Below are 18,704 nucleotides of genomic sequence, written 5' to 3' on the forward strand. Positions count from 1 at the left end.
CATGAACTTTTTTCAGCTATTCAAATGTTTCCGTAAAAGTTTTATCGAGCTTGAAACAAAATTTAATATTAGCTCTTTGTTCCATCGTGTTTTTGCGACGAGATGACTAATGGTACTATCACTTTAAGCGTTATAGCTTGACAATTCATTGATCGATTTCAATGAAGTTAGTCTCGTTTTGTAAATAACATATGCAGCTTTCAGAGTATATATTGTCTCAAAAGATGGCGTTAGTAGTTTTTTTTTTAATTCAAAAAGTTCCGTTATTTTTCCGACATACTGTGTATTTCTTAAAATCTGCCAGTTCACGAATAAATCGTCTTTAGCTCTCTTTTTTCTAAACTGTCAGCTGACATTAGATCGCCTCTCACTATATTTATTAAAAATTGTCAGCTGACGTTAAATCGCTTCTGTAAGATAACTTCCAGATTCGAACGCGGGAGAGCGCCACCTTCTGGCAGCTCGGAAAACGCTCCTGGCGCCTCGAGCGTAATCAATTATCGCGCAGGAAGAATCGACTAGATTTAGCGGGTCATTTGCGGAAATCCGCCCCTTAATGGAATATGCTCGAAGAATCGAGAACCTGCGTACGAACGGAATAGTTTCCGCGCGAGACCATGCGGAGCACTCTTTAAGTAGTCGCCGAAGAAGCCAGTTGAGTCGGAAAAACCACTGGCAAGCCGTTTGAGAATATTCGGGTCGAGTCGTGTTGGCTGCCGAAAGCGAAGTTGTAATTCGGAGCCAGCAATCATACGTATTCTTTATTAAATAAAGTGATTTCTCAAGTACATAGGTACAGTTGATTTATTACGGCCGATTAAATTCGAAGTCGCCCGCGCACGCGAGACCGGAAACACGTTGTCGTGAAGGACTGTCGCCGTGGCGAAGAATCTCTTCGCTTATAGTGAGAATATCTCTAAAGAACGCTTCCACCGGGAAAAATTGAAAAGTTCCCTAGTTCCCTTTATCTATATCCTTCACTTCTGACTATATTTATTAAAAATTGAGGGCCCGGATCGAAGAACTCGCTTAACGCTCGAAATCCTGTAAAAGTATTGTCCAAACGTTTCAGAGTATGAAAATTTTGAAAGTTGCAAAAATAATTTTTTTTTTAAATATAGGCTTGTAGAGAATGACGAGACAAAACTTTTTTCTATTTGCAGTTTTTTTGTTCGATGCTTATTTTTATTAATAAAAATAAAAAACTGAAAAAATTTTTATCCCCAAATTCAATAAAATTTTAAGATATAAATCGTCGTAATTTGGCCGAATTTTGTTGAAATTGTTTGAAATTTGGTGTACGCATGCAGTTTAGTCTAGCAATGCCTATAAAACAATAAAGAAGCTGAAAATCGTCTATTGTTTAATAATAATTAATTGCAAATTGAGGCCAGTCGGTACCACGTTGTTTTAGTTTCGCCGACAAAAAGTATCGAGGAAACTTGAAATTTGAGACAATCTCCAGTGAGACATTTGTTTTTCACTATTGAAGGAAGGTTTCTGGAAATTTTCAGATCGATTCATAGAAAATTTGCGGAAATATGCATTTTATAAGAAAACATGCGACGCCGCCAATGATAGTTCCGTGAGTGCTGAGCACCATCAGGCGGTACTCGCCGTTTGGCTTTCCAGGTGTTAAAACTAATTTAAAGCTCTCACATTTTGTGTTTCTTATTTTTATAATTTGCGCTACTTTGCTTTCTTTTATATAAATAGGATATCTCTGTCCTACAGCGCTCCTTGTATTAGTATTTTGTTTTTAAGCCGTTAGGCGTCTCGTATTGTTATCCGTCTCGCGGACACTTTTTCTTTTTGTAAGAAGCCAATAATAAGTCTGTCTAGTTGTACCACGCAACGTGTATAGTCGTGTTTTCTGTTGTTCACCCATCTAAAACTTTAACAGGTTATGGCCCAGTCGCGATAAATGAACGAAAATACGTATAATAAAAAGGATCGTAATTAACTCGATTAATTCGTAAGTCGAGGCATAGAAATACCCATTGTTCTTTTTCGACGCTGCATACGTCGTTAAGATTTATTTTCTTGTGCGCGTGTGAATCCCGCCATAATGACAGACACAATCGACCTGAAAAATGCGACAAAATTCGACGGCACGAATTTTCAACTCTGAAAGTTCCAAATGAAGATAATCCTTACGGCAAGCGGCCTACTAGACATCGTGGACGGAACGCTGCAAAAACCCGAGCCTACAGCGGACAATTATGCAGCATGGAATACAAAGAATGCCAAAGCCATGTGCATTTTATCATCAGCAGTGGAATATTCACAACTTGAATATCTAGTTACGTGTGAAGTAGCAGCTGAAATGTGGGCTAAATTAAGTTCCATTCACGAACAGAAAAGTGCCGCGAATAAATTGACCTTAATGACAAAGTTTTATGAATATAAAATGGCGACGAATGATTCAGTCGCACAACACGTTGCTAAAATTGAGAATATGGCCAGGCAATTAAAGGACGTTGGCGAGGAGCTGTCCGACGTCATGATCATGGCAAAGATCCTCGGTACCCTACCACAAAAGTTCAGCCCGCTAATCACCGCATGGGATAGTGTCAGCGAGGCCAATCAAACGCGAGACAACCTCATAGAACGACTAATCACAGAAGAGAGTCGTCTAAATAGCTTTGAGGATCCAACAAGCGCATTGGCTGCAGTCAAAATTCACGGAAAGGGCGGCGCTGCGCACGATGTCAACAACTCGAAGAAGGAGACACAAGGAGCGAAAAACACGAGATATGAAAAGAAGGAAATCATTTGTCGTTACTGCCACAAAAGAGGTCATGTAGAGAAGAGATGCTATAAAAAACGTGACGATACCCGATACAAGAAGGATGCCGACAAATCAGCAAAAGACGACGACACAGCAAACTTCGGTGCCTTCATGGTGTCCAACTTCGAATTTGCATCACGTGTATTACAGGACGATTCGAAAGATGTATGGCTTTTGGACAGCGGTGCTTCTAAGCACATGTGTTTTCGACGCGAATGGTTTAGCGAATTAGACGAAAATTACCGCGAGTCTGTAAGTCTCGGAGACAATTCGACGTGCGAAGTAAGAGGACGCGGTGCAATTAAAATAAAAATGTACGTTGATGGCAAGTGGCTTAACGGTAAATTAGAAGACGTGTTGTTCATACCGTCATTACGTAAAAATCTTTTCTCAACCGGTGTTTGTACTTCAAAAGGCTACGTCCTAAAGTTCGAATCAAATAATGTTAAAATTTTTCGCAATAATTCGACATTGGCCTACGGAATTAAACAAAGTAATAACTTGTTCCGATTATTAATCAAAGTCGATTTTGTCAACGAAACAAACGCGGTTTCTGTCAATAGCTTGAAAACATGGCACGAGCAATTAGGCCACATAAATTGCCAATCTCTTCGCGAAATGATAAAGAAAAATTTAATTAATGGCGTCTCGTTATCCGAAAGCGATAAGTTTTTCTGCGAAAGCTGCCAGTTCGGTAAGCAGCATCGTTTACCTTTTAAGTCTAAAGTAAGAAATAATCATAACAGAAAAATAGGCGAATTTATTCATACCGACGTGTGCGGTCCGATGTCTGAGGCATCTATCGGAGGTTCAAGATACTTCTTGCTTTTTAAAGATGACAAATCAAGTTTTCGTCATATCTATTTTCTAAAGTACAAAAGTGAAACTTTCGATAAATTTAAAGAGTTTGAACAGTTAATTTTTAATAAATTTGGAACGCGGATAAAGACCGTTAGAGCTGACAACGGTACTGAATTTTGTAACAAATATATGAGTAATTATTTTGCCCTTCGCGGAATTACACTTGAAACATCTGTACCGTACACTCATGAACAAAACGGTCGCTCAGAAAGGGAAATAAGAACAATTGTAGAATGTGCACGCACAATGTTGCACGCCAAAAATCTACCCACACGTCTTTGGGCTGAGGCTGTGAACACAGCCGTATATATATTAAATCGTTGCATTTCTTCGCAATCGCGTGACATTACTCCCTTCGAAAAATGGTATAATAGAAAGCCTGATTTGTCACACATACGAAAATTTGGAAGTGACGCGTTCGCGCATGTGCCTAAAGAGCATAGAAAGAAATGGGATCCTAAATCGAATAAATTAGTTTTAGTAGGATATCAAGGCGAATCTACTAACTGTCGGCTCTTTGATGTATCAACAAACAAAATAATAGTAACAAGGGACATCATAATTAACGAAATATCCGACAATAAACCAGACACAGAATCCGGCAAAACATCAATAAAAATTGCAAATCCGGACAAAAATATAACTGAGCTTTTCGAGAATGTACAAAACGACCAATTAGAGTTAATCAACGAAAAAGAAGATTTAAGACAACCCGAGTCAAAATTTAAAACCTACTATAAACCTCATACATGGTTATTTGTGCCTCTAATAATGTTCCTTGACCTACAAGTTCTATCTTGAAAGTGTTATGTCTTCTTTTGGCCTTTCTTTAATTTTGTTGTCCTAGAAAATCCTTATTTTTATTGATGTTAAATATACAATTCCTACATTCGTTCTTACAACTCCTACCTCTTTTGAATCTCCAAATCTTATCGAAATTTCTAGCAATAAAAATATTAATATTTAATCTATAATTGAGTTCAATTTCTATTATTTCAGATTAATATAATAAATGTTATAATATAAAATAAATAATAACAAATAAATAGTAAAAAATATTTTTAAAAATTAAGTGCAACTCAGTATTATATTTAGTATTATAAATAACTAAAAATTTATTCGAATAAACAAAAAACAATTTAAATTCAAAATTTTATTTAATATTTTATTACATATTTGACCTATAATTCGAAATTATTTAATATTCTATTACCACATTTACTTGTATTTAATGCATATCTTAATTTCAATAAGCGCAATACATTAATTATGTAATTTACTTAACTGCAGATAGATATGTAAGAGATAAGTGAATATTATTTATATAATATTTGCTTATAGCAGTCTATTTACAGTTAAGCAAATTATAATAATTAATATATTGTTTATTGAAATCAAGATCCATACATTAAATGCAAGTAGAGTATATGAGATAATAGATTATTAAGTAATTTTGAATATTTATTTTCTAGAAATACATATTTATAGAACCTGGAGCCTTTTTAGAGGTTCTCAGTAGGTACTCTTTTGAGCTTCCACATGGAAAAAACGGCAATAAGTAACAATTTTTAGTATCAAAGGAGGGCAATAGCCAATGTAATGTTATATCTATATATATGAATTAAAGCTTACATTGGTTCTTCAAATTCGACGAAACTTGTAGGTTTAATCTAGGCTAAAAATTTCGACTCGGGAAGCCGAGCGTAATGACGCGTACAATCTAAGAGACCGACGGTTAATAAAAGCGCCGGGTTGTTATGAAGCGAGTGTAGCAATTTTTAATGAACCGTTAACATATATCGAGGCAACTACAGGGGAAAATGCGAGTCAATGGAAATTGGCGATTAAAGAAGAGCTTGAATCTCACCAGAAGAATGACACGTGGTCTCTAGTTCCTTTACCTAAAAATCATAACATAATTGGGTGTAAATGGGTCTTTAAAGTAAAAGAAAATCCTACAGAAAATAGTATTCGTTTCAAAGCCCGATTATGTGCGAAAGGCTTCTCGCAAAAGGCTGGACTGTACTATACCGAAACCTTCTCCCCTGTGGTTCGCTACGATTCGATTCGTGTCCTTTTAGCAATCGCCGCACATGAAAATTTAGAAATAAGTCAATTCGACATTAAAACCGCTTTTATCAATGGAATTTTGAACGAGGAAATTTATATGCAATTACCAGAAGGAGTCGAGACAAAAGACAGAAATATAGTCTGTAAATTAAATAAGGCTCTGTATGGCCTCAAGCAGGCAGCAAGATGCTGGAATAGGCAATTCAGCGATTTTTTGCAAAAATTTAATTTTCAACAAAGCGACGCCGACCAATGCGTTTACATCGGTCAATTCAAAGGGGGGAAAGTATATCTTGCCCTTTACGTGGATAATGGACTTATACTAGCATCATCACAAATAGTATTAGATAAAATTTTACAAGCTCTTAATACCACCTTTGAAATGACCAAAGGAAACGGTAATACGTTTGTCGGAATGGAGATCGAGCGCGACCGTCCAAATAACACTATTTTTATTCATCAAAAACATTACATCAACCGTCTACTAGTTCGCTTCAATATGTCCGATGCGAATCCCGTATCAATTCCCGCTGATCCTCATGTAAATCTACGATCAGCTGATGTCGAAAACACAATGTGCCGAAACACGCCGTATTGTGAGGCAGTTGGTGGCCTCTTGTTCTTAGCCTCCGTGTCAAGGCCTGACATTTCCTACGCAGTCGGAGTCGTTAGTCGATATTTAAACAATTACAACACATCTCACTGGAATGCAGTAAAACGGATTTTCAAATACCTGAAAGAAACTTTAGACTTTGGAATCATATATAACGGAAATAAATCCGATCCAAAATTAATTGAATACTGCGACTCTGACTACGCAGCGGACATCGCTCATTTAGCGGATATATTTTTAAAATCATGGACGGTCCAGTTACTTGGAATTCAAAACGTCAGGCAACTGTGAGTCTCAGCACTACAAAAGCTGAATATATCGCCGCATGCATGGCGACGAAAGAAGCAATTTGGTTAAAAAAGCTTCTGTCTGATATCGGGCGTCGATACAAAGATGCGACCGTGATTATGATAGATAATCAAAGTGCGATAAAGCTTATTAAAAATTCCGAATTCCACAGTCGCACAAAACATATCGACGTGCGCTATCATTTCATTCGAGAGAAGCTTGCGAATCATGAAATCGATGTAAAATACATTTCAAGTCAAAATCAACTAGCCGATATTTTCACAAAAGGCTTACCACGAGATCGGTTTAAATATTTACGGCACGAAATAAGTGTTGTAAATAGAGAGACGTTATTAAATGCGTAAATCGCGATTTAAGTTCTTCGTTATACCTTACAAAATGTACAAGCGGTGGGAGTGTTAAAACTAATTTAAAGCTCTCACATTTTGTGTTTCTTATTTTTATAATTCGCGCTACTTTGCTTTCTTTTATATGAATAGGATATCTCTGTCCTACAGCGCTCCTTGTATTAGTATTTTGTTTTTAAGCCGTTAGGCGTCTCGTATTGTTATCCGTCTCGCGGACACTTTTTCTTTTTGTAAGAAGCCAATAATAAGTCTGTCTAGTTGTACCACGCAACGTGTATAGTCGTGTTTTCTGTTGTTCACCCATCTAAAACTTTAACACCAGGACTCGATTTTATAATTATGAGTCGATTTTATAATGTCTCACTGAAGATTGTTTCAAATTTCAAGTTCTCTCGATACTTTTTGTCGGCGAAACTAAAACAACGTGGTACCGACTGGCCTCAATTTGCAATTAATTATTATTAAACAATAGACGATTTCCAGCTTCTTTATTGTTTTATAGGCATCGCTAGACTAAACTGCATGCGTACACCAAATTTCAAACAATTTCAACAAAATTCGGCCAAATTACGACGATTTATATCTTAAAATTTTATTGAATTTGGGGATAAAAATTTGTTCAGTTTTTTATTTTAGTAGTATATGGCAGGTATGGGGCGTCACAACAAACCCCCACCACCTACCCCATATTTGACCCACTGACCTACATTTGGTCTGGCGTCAAAACAAATAACGTCACAGGGAGGGGAGGGGGAAAAAATGGCGGCAGTGGGTCAAACATGGCGGCTGTTGACAAGTGGTTTTTATTTTTCGGAATTGAGAAAATCCAAGCTGGGTTCGAACCTGGATCGCTGGATTTCTAGTCCTGGTCCTAGTCTGCTGGGCTACCTATAGATCTAATGATAGTAAAATGGTGTGTCGTATTTATGGCTATGGGACCTGGCAGGGAAAGGATGTATATATGCTGGGGTCGCGTCTATATGATACCCCGGACTCTCTGGCAGGTATGGAACATGTAAACAAACGGCGTTGCACAGTCGCCTCTAGTCTGCGAAGGGAAGGGATGTATATATGTTGGGGCTGCGTCTATATGAGGTACTCCGGACTCTCTGGCAGGTATGGAGCATGTATACAAACGACGTCACACAGTCGCCTCTAGTCTGCGAAGGAAAGGGATGTATGTATATATGTTGGGGCGCGTCTATATGAGGTACCCCGGATTCTCTAGCAGGTATGGAACATGTAAACAAACGACGTCACACAGTCGCCTCTAGTTTGCGAAGGGAAGGGATGTATATGTGCTGGGGCCGCGTCTATATGAGGTACCTCGGACTCTCTGGCAGGTATGGGACATGTAAACAAACGACGTCACACAGTCGCCTCTAGTATGCGAAGGGAAGGGGCGCATTTATACTGGGACCGCGTCTATATGAGGTACCCCGGACTCTCTGGCACGTATAGCGAACAAAAGAATGACGTCGCAGCGACGAATGATCATGCGACTTTTAGTTTGATATTTGGTGATGGTTAAGGGGCCGCGCGCGCGATATTACGTGTACGGGGTGAGCGTCAGCCACCCGTTTTCGCAGATTGAGCGTGCTGTAAGGATTGACAATGGCGAGTGGAGCGTGCAGGAACATGCGAAAAGGGGAAGGAAACGAATGCAAGAAATGAAATACAAAATCGTTTATTTGAAATTTTTTTTTAAGAATACATAATTGAACATTACAGTCAAAATATAAAAATATTTTATTCGACTTACTGAATACATTCTAAAAATATTATTTTAAAGCGCGCATCGAGAAATGTTAAATATATGAAAAAAATGTTTTATTTTAAATTTTTAAAAATACATCGTTGAATATTACAACAAGTACTAGTAGGTAGTTTCGTTTGCTCATTCTTTTTGCAAAGAAAAATTTTGCGATATAAGCATACTATCAGTTTGTCGTTTTGGTTATAATTATCGGTGAAAAGACGAAGAAATTGCTGAAGGCTGTAACCAAGAGACAAATAGTTAAGAAACACGCAGCAATATTGACCGCATGTTTGCGAAAAAAATCCTTGTAGCTGCTCGGTGTTCCATCGATACGTGGTGGAATTTCGTCGAAGTCGCAGATGAAATCGTTGATCCGAGTGTGGCGGGATTCCGTAACTATCGAAATATGTGCCGGTACCATGCTCGTCGATGTAAAAGGCGACCCAGTGTCTTCCGGGGCGGTCATGTTCGTCTGTATTAGCGACAATGGCTGTCGACCTCGTCCACACCCTCGGTAGTCTGTCGGCAGGATAGACTCCCGCATATCTGACATTGAGACGATGCAACGCGTGTAAGATTTCCAACGAATTCATTTGTCGCGTAACAAGACGGTGCTCGCGTGCGAGGAATTATTTGTATAGTAGAGTCGCAGGGGTTTACCTCCTTACGCAAAGAGTAGACGTTCTCGAATGATTGTGTGTTAACGGGGATGGTTTGTTGAGCGTTGCTATCGGTAGAATATTCTTCTTCTTTCTTTACGTACGGTGTATCTTTTGCAATGTAATAAAGTGATTGATTCTTCTCTTCTTCTTCCGTCTGTTTTTCTTCTTCTTCCGTAGCGTTACGCCACGCTTCGATATTGCGAATTATATCAAGATTTTTATTCTTTTTCATAAAAACAGCACTGTCGGTTTTTTCGCTTACGCTCCAATTCTCATGAGAAAGATCATCGCAGCTCGAAACGATGCTACACTCGCTGCTAGTGTTTTGAGTGACTGTCCAGCGTTTTAATTTGCAAGCGTTGCGTAACGCGCAAAGAAATTTGTCTGTAGAGCAAAATCGAAAGCCGTGGTGAGAGCACCGATGTCCGCTTTTTTTGACTTCTGGTAAATTTTTAAATGCCGGAGAAATTCCTTCTAGATTATATACGTTTCTGGAAAGTAGACGCCGCAGATAGTGTGCCTTTTCCTGCCCCCTGCTATAGATGTAGCGCGCTCGATGTGTTATTTCTCGTAGTTGTATTACGAAACATTTAAGATCAGTTTCACCATCGAACCACTCGATTCCGTGATAATTTCGCGAAAGCCAGTTGTTTTCTCATCTCGATTTATCGGGTAAATCGTCAAAGGGATAGGGAGGCGTCATAATCCAGTGTCCGATGATTGGTGAGTTAATCGCAACGACAGCTACTTCTTTCGGAATAAACTTCTCGGCGGCATCGCGGAAGCCCTGTATATCAATGACTATATCCATAGTTATGTCCAAGTACTCACTCTTTATTTTCAAACGAAGCGACGACGTTCGTGTCTCGAACAGGACTGAATCTCTTTCCGCTGCTTCACACACCATTTAAGAAAACAGACGTGAGGGAAAAATGTGTGTAGTAGTAGTGGTGGGAGGCGGGGGTTTGGCGTTATAAAAGTCTAACCGGCAAAATCGACGATAACTTGTCGAGAGAAGTCTATTTCTAGAATGTTATCGAACTCTGCGTAAACGATACAATTAACGGTCGCGGTAAGCGCCTTTTCAAATTTCACTTCTAATCGCAAACTACCATGTTTCACGAGATTCCAATGTCCGACGCACTGAGCGGACAAGTCGGGGGTAAGATCAAAAGCGAAAAAAGTGTAGCCCTGGCCATAATCCTCTCTACTTATAGAATTTCCCTCGTTTAAGAAGTGAATGCCGGTTCCCGAGAAGAGCGTGTGGTAGGCTTCGACGTAAAGGCCTTCGTCTTTCGAGAAGTTCGGTTGTAACGGTCTACTGGGAATTTGCATACCATCGGCATACAGGAGAAAAGAAATTTATACCGTAGTTTTTGAAATTAAACGGATTCAGTTTTCTATCACCATTAAACGCTCTGTTATCGACAAAACTGACTATTACACGTTTTGGCAGTTGTCCGAGTATTACATTATCTATCGATTCCCCTACGAGTCCAGCGTGAATCGTAAATGTTTTAACCTCGACTTTTGTGAGAGGATATTTGGCGGTGGTTTTACTCAACATTCTCCATGCGAGAGTAACACACCAGGGCTTATCTTTGCTCTTCTAACGAGCAGACTAGCGTCTAGAAGGCGTATTTTTGACAGTGAATTTGATTCCATAAGGCAAAACGAATCTTTCGAGCGAACGAGCCTCATTCTAACTTCCACCCCGTTGATTAAGAATTTATCCTGATTGAAAACGTCGCAGTGAAGATGACCTATGAGATCTAGCGCCTGTTCGTCTCGAATGTAACGCGAGCGTCTCAAGAGAGCCTGATTTGGGGTTTGCGACTCTAGGAGGGCGTCCATTAAACCTGGGGTATCCATATCCCACAGACAGCAGGTCAGATGGGAGTTTTTTGCGGGTGGAGAATAATTTAATAACGCCTCGATGTAAGCCCGATACGCGTAAGCGTTGTTTGGGGGCGACACGAGTTTTTGATTGAAATATACGTCGATTTGGTTGAACATGGAATGCAGTAAATGATTTACAGGGCCTACTTTGAATTCGGGGGTGCCAATGGCGGTACCGCCTCCTGCTAGGGGGGAAGATTCTACGCGTACGCGAAGGCTCAGCATGGTGTGCGTGAGATCTAGATAATCTTCTCCATGACCGGGTATGAAGAATTCTATAGGCGCGTCGTCCGCGAGCGACGTTACGGGTTTGTAATAAATCCATTGCGAACTCTCGATGCTGGTTTGTGTGAGTGGTAAAGAAAAGAGATCGAGTTCACTTTTTAAACACTCGTTTGAATGTGTATGAAGAAAGGACATGCTCCGTAAATTCCTAATTCACGCACTGATTAAGAGAATATGTCGGCTACACTACGTTTCTTGACTCGACGACGCCTCGTGGTGTCGGATGGCTTTTTGCTGTTGATTTTTCTAGCCGCTGTGCGAATTTTTTTTTTTTTTCGTTGTCTTTTTTTTCTTCGTGATTTTCCTTCGCACGCTGCTATTTTTCGACGATTTCTTTTTGCTCGTCTGACGATGAGGACGACGACGCTTAGGAACCGCGATGCGTCTTTCGTGACTGAAGAAAGGAAACTGAAGCGCGACTGTTTTCGCTGATACTTTATAACCTGTACCCTTCATCAAGCTAGTTATTTTTTCTTGGGCTTTTCTTTTGAGATTTCCACTCGATTCTTTGAAACGAGATTTGACCGCCTCCTTGAACGGTGTATTATTTTCAACATCCTCCATCACGCTAATGCCGGCGCGTAAAGCTTCTTTACCAACCGCTCGTACACCTTTACTCAGATAAGGAAGCGCCCTCCTGAATAATCCTCCGAGAAAACTACCGATTCCGTGTCCTCGTTGATAGGGTGCTCCGACGAAAACTCGTGTGATTCCTTCACTCCGACCTCCGTTTTGTATATCGTAATATTCGTAGTCCTCCGGTCTAGTCATAGCGTGCGGCTTTTCCGACTGATTTCTTCTTACTGGAAACGTCTAAAGTGCAACGTCACCGTCAGCGTTCCCGATTGGAATGGTATTCTTTTTCCGAATTGATCTTTTATATCTATTTCAATCCTACGAAAATACGTTTGTCGTAATGGTATATAATGCGGGATGGAGAAATGTTTCACTTGATTCGCTCCGTACGCGTAATAATGACCGTAATGCTGTAGCTCGACCGGTACTATTCGAAGAAGTGGAGTTTGCACATTGCCGGTTATATAAGGTTCACAAATATCACAATAAACAAAGAGTTTATCGGGAATACCGCGCAGCAATCCGTGCGGTTCGAGAGTATAGAAATTTCCAGCGCGGCCTTTTTGTTCTCTTTTAAACCCGAGTTTGATAAAAGGTGCTGTAAAAATATCTTTGGAATTAGGATTAGTTGCAGTAAGTGTTGTACAGAATTCGATTTCACTAGTTGTTAGGGCCCCACCGCAACCGAGTATTCGTAGAAGATTATCGGAAACGTTCATATGATGAACCAGATTGCATTTATTTTCATTGCATGTAATCTCGAACAAGATTTTACCACCACTAGCGTCTTCTAGTGTCAAATTAATATGCGAATTCGCATTTTTGCACGCCGAATTAATAGCGGAGATAAGTTCCTCGATATTTTTGTAAATACCATTCGGTATTACTCCTTGCGTCGACGTTAACGTCGTCCCGCCTTTCCTCGTCTCGCGACCATTTTCAATATCGACGAATCTAATGACATTTTCACCGTGATTTATGTGTAAAAAAGTAGTGGGAAATTGGATCTCGTTAAGCGCGACTTCCCATTCGCCGTGTAAGTGTATAGGATGGGGTAATTCTGTAATGAAGGAAGTGGTTGCATTGTCCGGAAAATAACGCATACTACTATTGCTGGGAAGAATCAAGAGAAATTGATCCGTCCTCATTTCGAACAAGCGGGGTTAAACTCGAAGCAGGGATCCAAGAATCAAACTTGCTGGGATAACCACGCCAGCTAGCCAGCACCTGTTTATTATTACCGCAACCCCGACTTCTTATCACACGATCGACGATAAACTCCTCCTCCTGCAAGTTTTTCTCAACCCGAGCCAATTCTTGTTTGTAAAAAATGCCGTCTATGACTTCTCCCGCTAAATCGCTCAGCTCGTACACACGTGGTTTTTGCCAATCGAGTATACGGTGAATTCGAAATATCTCCTCGCTCCACCGTGCCTCGTATCCTTTCTCGAAGACGACTTTTGCTCTACTGATACGAACGAGATCACCGACGTGGTATTTAGCCTTTCGACGTTTCTCGTTCGCTTCGTCGTCGTTGCTCCTCCATTGACGCGTTATATTTTCACGCACGATACGTGCATTTTCTCTTGTAACGACATACGGTTGCATTCTCGTGCTCGAATAACGGGTGTGATTATAGGCGTTTACGATATTCTGCAAAACATCGATGTAGCGTCGCGTATTTTTATGCGTAAAATAACGCCACATTCGTTCTTTCAACGTTCTGTTGAAGCGCTCGACGATGGCGGCTTTGACATCCGGATTGCGGGCTACGCGAAAACGAATGTCATTTTCTTCGAAAAGCTTTTGTAGCCCGACAAATTCTTTACCCTTGTCCGTTTGTAGGTATACGGGTACGCGTCCGTTACTTCTCGAGAGCACGCACTGGAAAGCTCCCATTACGGAATTACTCGTCTTGTCGTGCAATGGTTCTACCCAGACGTATTTACTAAGTACATCGATAATCACGAGTAAATACGCATATCCGTCGTTGTAACTTTTGAGATTTCGGAGTTCGATCAAATCAGCCTCCTACAGATCGTCGATATTCGTTACGTTGTAATGCATTCGTGGAAATTTCCATCGCAATGGACGATGCAGTGTGTACGCATCTTGTGCTTCGAGCCATCGCATGACATTGTTACGGGATAAATTCGCCGCGCGAAACAGATTATCGACAGCCGAATAACCAGCATAATGCGCGGGATCATAGTACAATTTTTCAAGACCCGTCATTCCAATTTATTCCAATCGAGCAGGCGTCTCGCTACCAGAGAATCCGTGTTTCTCTTAGGAGTGGAACTCGCCGTAGGACCGCTAAGTTTCGCGATATTTTGCGAAGAACCGACTGCTAATAATTTTTTATTTCTCACTAGTGTGGAGGGAATGTTCAAGTCGTAAAGTAACCGCGCAAACTGAACTCTTCCCACGGCTTTCACGGTTTTTCTATCGCGCATCGCCTCGTGTATCAGGTCTGAGATATTTGAATCTTTTACGACGTTACCGTCTATAGTCACGACTCCTTGCTCATCCCAGCTAATTCTACTCGATGATGTTTTATCGAGTAGGTGTTTCGTTAGTAAGCGAGCTTCGGCACGGTAAGATTTCGGTACATTTTCCACTATTCTTCCGACGCTTTTCATCACCTCAAGACTTGTGTCGTGTTCTTTCGGGAAGCTTCTCGTACGACTAGAATCCGGAACGAATGAGCCCGTGAGATCGTGCACCGGTACTCCTTCACGTGTTTCCAACGCATTTTCGGCTTTTTCTTCCTCTTCTTCTTCCTCGGCGTTACGCGTGTCGTCCTCTTGATTTCGTCGTCCTCGTGCTACTCGTACAAAGTGAAGATATCGCCAAAGAACCTCTTTGTACATCTTCCATCTCTCGGCTTCGTCCTTCGGATAGGGTGAATTAAGAATTTGACTCAACTCCGCATCGAGTCTGGATAAAAGGGTCCCGGGAATTCGCACGGAATTATTATTATTAGCGCTTTCGTTGTTCTCCGATGTGTATTCCACCAGAGGTACACCGTCGGTAGTCGGCTGCGGATGATGTAATTGACGCTGCATTCTCTCGAGATTTTCCGTAGAAATTAAAACCATTTTTTTCGCTCTTTCCATAACGCTCAATATTATTTTCTTTCTTGTGTTTTAATCCGTCGCCCTGTCTATAATTCGCGAAAATAAGGCCTCTAATAAAGGCCTCTAATAAACGATGGTATAGGATAAGAATCCACTTCGTTGTATCAATAGCTTTCTTATATTCTTCCAATTTCCACGCTTTGACGCGATACGACACAGCGCCGTTTTGTATTTGCTCAGACGATTTTTTTTACATCGTTCGAGCGCAACGTTACCATTGAGTGTGTTGAAAACGCATTCGCAAATACAGCAAATAAATTTTTCATCCGCGGTTCGCAGGAAGGAGGTGCGTTGATTTTTGTTCAGATGACACAATGCCTCTAGAAGACAAACGTTTCTCTTTCCGATCGAACGTCTAGCGGTTTTCGTTGCACTGTCTGACGCTGCTACCGCTTCTTTCATCGTGTGAAAGTCTCTCGCAACTGACGTCACGCGAACGCTAGTACATACTTTTTATACGCTTGAGAATGATCTGCACGGTACGTAGACCTAATGCAACGCATCGTCGGGAAAGATGTTTGTCCGAAATCGATATTTGTCCGGAGTCGATTGTTTCAGATCGAGTAATAAATATCCGTGAGGGCGTGAGGTTGCGTCAAAGTATGCTTCTTCTAGAAACTTTGGGTCATGGGGGTACACTTGTCGCGCGAGATGGCGAATTTGAGCGCGATCGCGCGGGTTCTTGAAGACGACTATGTAGTTAGAATTAAGAGATATGTCGCGCTGCCCGCGTCCCTGGTGAAATAGATTTTGCGTAATGAGTATAACACTGAGATTCTTATGATGACTACCCTTTGTAAAAAGATCCACGATTACGTCGCACGAGGATGATTCTCTCATAAGATCGTCGATTATCACCAATTTTGGTGCGAGAGGATCGCAAGAATAATCGTCCGTTTGCGGTAGCCCTTCGCGAAACTCGAATATATTTCTCTTTATTTTATCCTCCCCTCTTCCATGTCCTCCCACTTTCTCTTTTGTTTCCGCAAACATGTATTGTAGTGTACGATATGCGTCTTGCCATTCGGCGTAATAAAATAAGACTCTTTCAAAAGAAACATCGGCCATTTCGGGTAAATATTTGAGAAAGGATTTTACAAAGACCGTTTTACCACAGCCGGTGGGACCGCTGACAATAGCCGTCCAAGGATGTTTCCAGCGTACGTCCATCTTGTGAAATGAACACCGCTCGTGTCTTCACTAACATAAAAAAAGCCCTGCAACGGTACGATGAAGTAAGCTTACCATCGCGGCAGGGGGCACTCCGCGGCGGAGGTGCGCGCGCGCCAGCGTACTTCGCGGCGGTCTCTTACGAGTTGATTCGGACCGGAGAAGCTGGACAAACGTAAATGCTGAACAAGCGGAATTGTTCGCGTTAGCGCCTGCGCGCGCGGGGGAGTGAGTTTATGAGCTTATGATACTCCCCCACGATGAAAAGCTGCTTTCCACGGAAAGAATTGGGCAAAAATAGTCGTTTTACGTGAATGTATGTGGGGAGAGAGAGAGAGAGAGAGAGAAAGGGGAAAATAAACTTGGAGAAAAATCATTGGAAAATTATTTTTTCAGAATATAAATACAAAGCAAAAACGATACAAAATATAAACAATTTTATTATTTCTTAAATCTTTACATGACTTTTTTCTATAATTTTATCATTTTCTTAGCCTATTTTTATTCTATTTTTACAACACAATTTTTATTTACTTTTTACAAAAAAATTTATAAACTTTACATATATGGGGAAAACGTGCGTGCAATTATTTAAATAATAAAATAGAGCGAAGGAACAGCATCGTGAAATAACAATTAGCGTTCGGATAAATATCCATAAGGGACGGAACAACGACTGTCGAGAAATCTACGTTTTAGCAACACGGGTGTGCAAGCTTTCACTTCGTCGCGTGTTATTATTTCGTGAAAGGCTGTACGTCGAATTGCTCTGAAACGTAGATTTATCGAACGCGATTCTACCGTTGCCGACTCCGTCCCTTCCTCCTCCTCCTCTTGACCTTCTCGCTCTTTACGTAATAATAATTCCCTAATACTATTAAAATTAACTAAGCGTGAGTTTTCGAAATTTAGAGTTATGCCCTTTACTTTGCAAACTTCTCGCGTTTGCCCTTCCGCTGTGCGAACCACGTATGCGTAAAATTTTGGACCACCCAATACAAACGCCTCGATATAGCTACCGCGACCATAGCTCTCGAGTTCGTCCGTCATATCGCCTAAGAAATTATCTTTATGCACTTCGTATTCATCGGAGACACCGCTGCTCACGTAAATACACGAGTCGGTATCGTAATATAAAACGCGACGATCCAATTTATCTAAATATTCGTATAATACAAGACGCGCCTGTGCCGTCGTGAAAGCCGCTATAACCACGTTAGTAAGAGGCGAGGGTACGTCCAGCTCTTCTCGTAGTCGCCACGAAACATACATCACTTCCTCGTTTACGGGTAATATTTCGATTATCTCATGCTGAGGACTCGTGAGTAAACTCGCTAAACGCTGTTGAGTTTTTACGATCTCGGTATTCGGCAGGTTGGATTGTTGACCAAATTTCCCCCAAAAAGAATTTAAACATAGCTTCGCGACCGAGCGCAAACCAGGATTTTTCGCGATGTTTTGCTTATCGAGAACGACACCCTTGGTTTTCTCGTAGTCGCGAAGATATTGTTCTTTAGACACGTCATCCTCACACTCGCTCGGCCATCCGCTGGATTCTTGTTTCAATTTTAAAAATGTGTTTATATATTCTGTGAATAATCCACCCTGCTGTGTATCGGGATCGTAGCGAGCTGTGGTGTATTGCCAAATCTCACAAACCCTCGTTACGAGATAACCTTTGTCAATGGCTTTGCGCAATTCAAGCAATACCCACGTACCCTCGAATTCTCGCTCGGACGGCTCGTGGGTACATTCATTGTGTGAAAATGTTTCGCAACAACTGCGACACAATGCGAATAGCAGCTTTCCACGCACGCGATAGGGTAATACGGGGTGAAAGAGATCCTCGGAGGGAGTACCCTGCAACGCACGAGACCTTCGACGGAATCAAAATTGTAACACGGACTTATGCCAATTAGAGTCGAGCATTCCTCCGCGACGTACACCGTGGGATGTCCGATCGGGAAAACCCCGGTCTTCAGTACGTACGGGTACAGAGAACACACATCCACGTAACGTATCTTCTTCGTATCCGTAATCTCGTACCGCGTCACGATGTTCCCCGTACGTCCACCGTAGAACGCATCGCGCGGGTTGAGAGGCTCAATTTCTATCATCGGGTGATTTTGTAAAAATTCACGCATTTCCCTATTTTCCATCATTTCGCGATCAAAGACGCATTCCCACTTCTCTATCACCGAATACCCCCGTCTTCGAAGACG

The 18,704-nt window shown here is 41.1% G+C and overlaps 1 protein-coding gene across 1 annotated transcript; it reads right to left on the minus strand.

The window, feature by feature from the left end:
* Positions 1–10,972: 10,972 nt before the first annotated feature.
* Positions 10,973–11,731, minus strand: LOC136999344 (uncharacterized). The gene has a single exon (XM_067353051.1). It carries the CDS (start codon positions 11,729–11,731, stop codon positions 10,973–10,975), a length of 759 nt encoding a protein of 252 aa, XP_067209152.1.
* Between the last annotated feature and the right edge of the window lie 6,973 nt (positions 11,732–18,704).

Source organism: Linepithema humile, chromosome 4 (assembly GCF_040581485.1).
Source record: "Linepithema humile isolate Giens D197 chromosome 4, Lhum_UNIL_v1.0, whole genome shotgun sequence".
NCBI classification, from domain to species: domain Eukaryota; kingdom Metazoa; phylum Arthropoda; class Insecta; order Hymenoptera; family Formicidae; genus Linepithema; species Linepithema humile.

Excerpts from the sequence above, each read along its gene's own strand:
- LOC136999344 (XM_067353051.1), bottom strand. The coding sequence starts at position 11,731 with ATGTCCTTTCTTCATACACATTCAAACGAGTGTTTAAAAAGTGAACTC.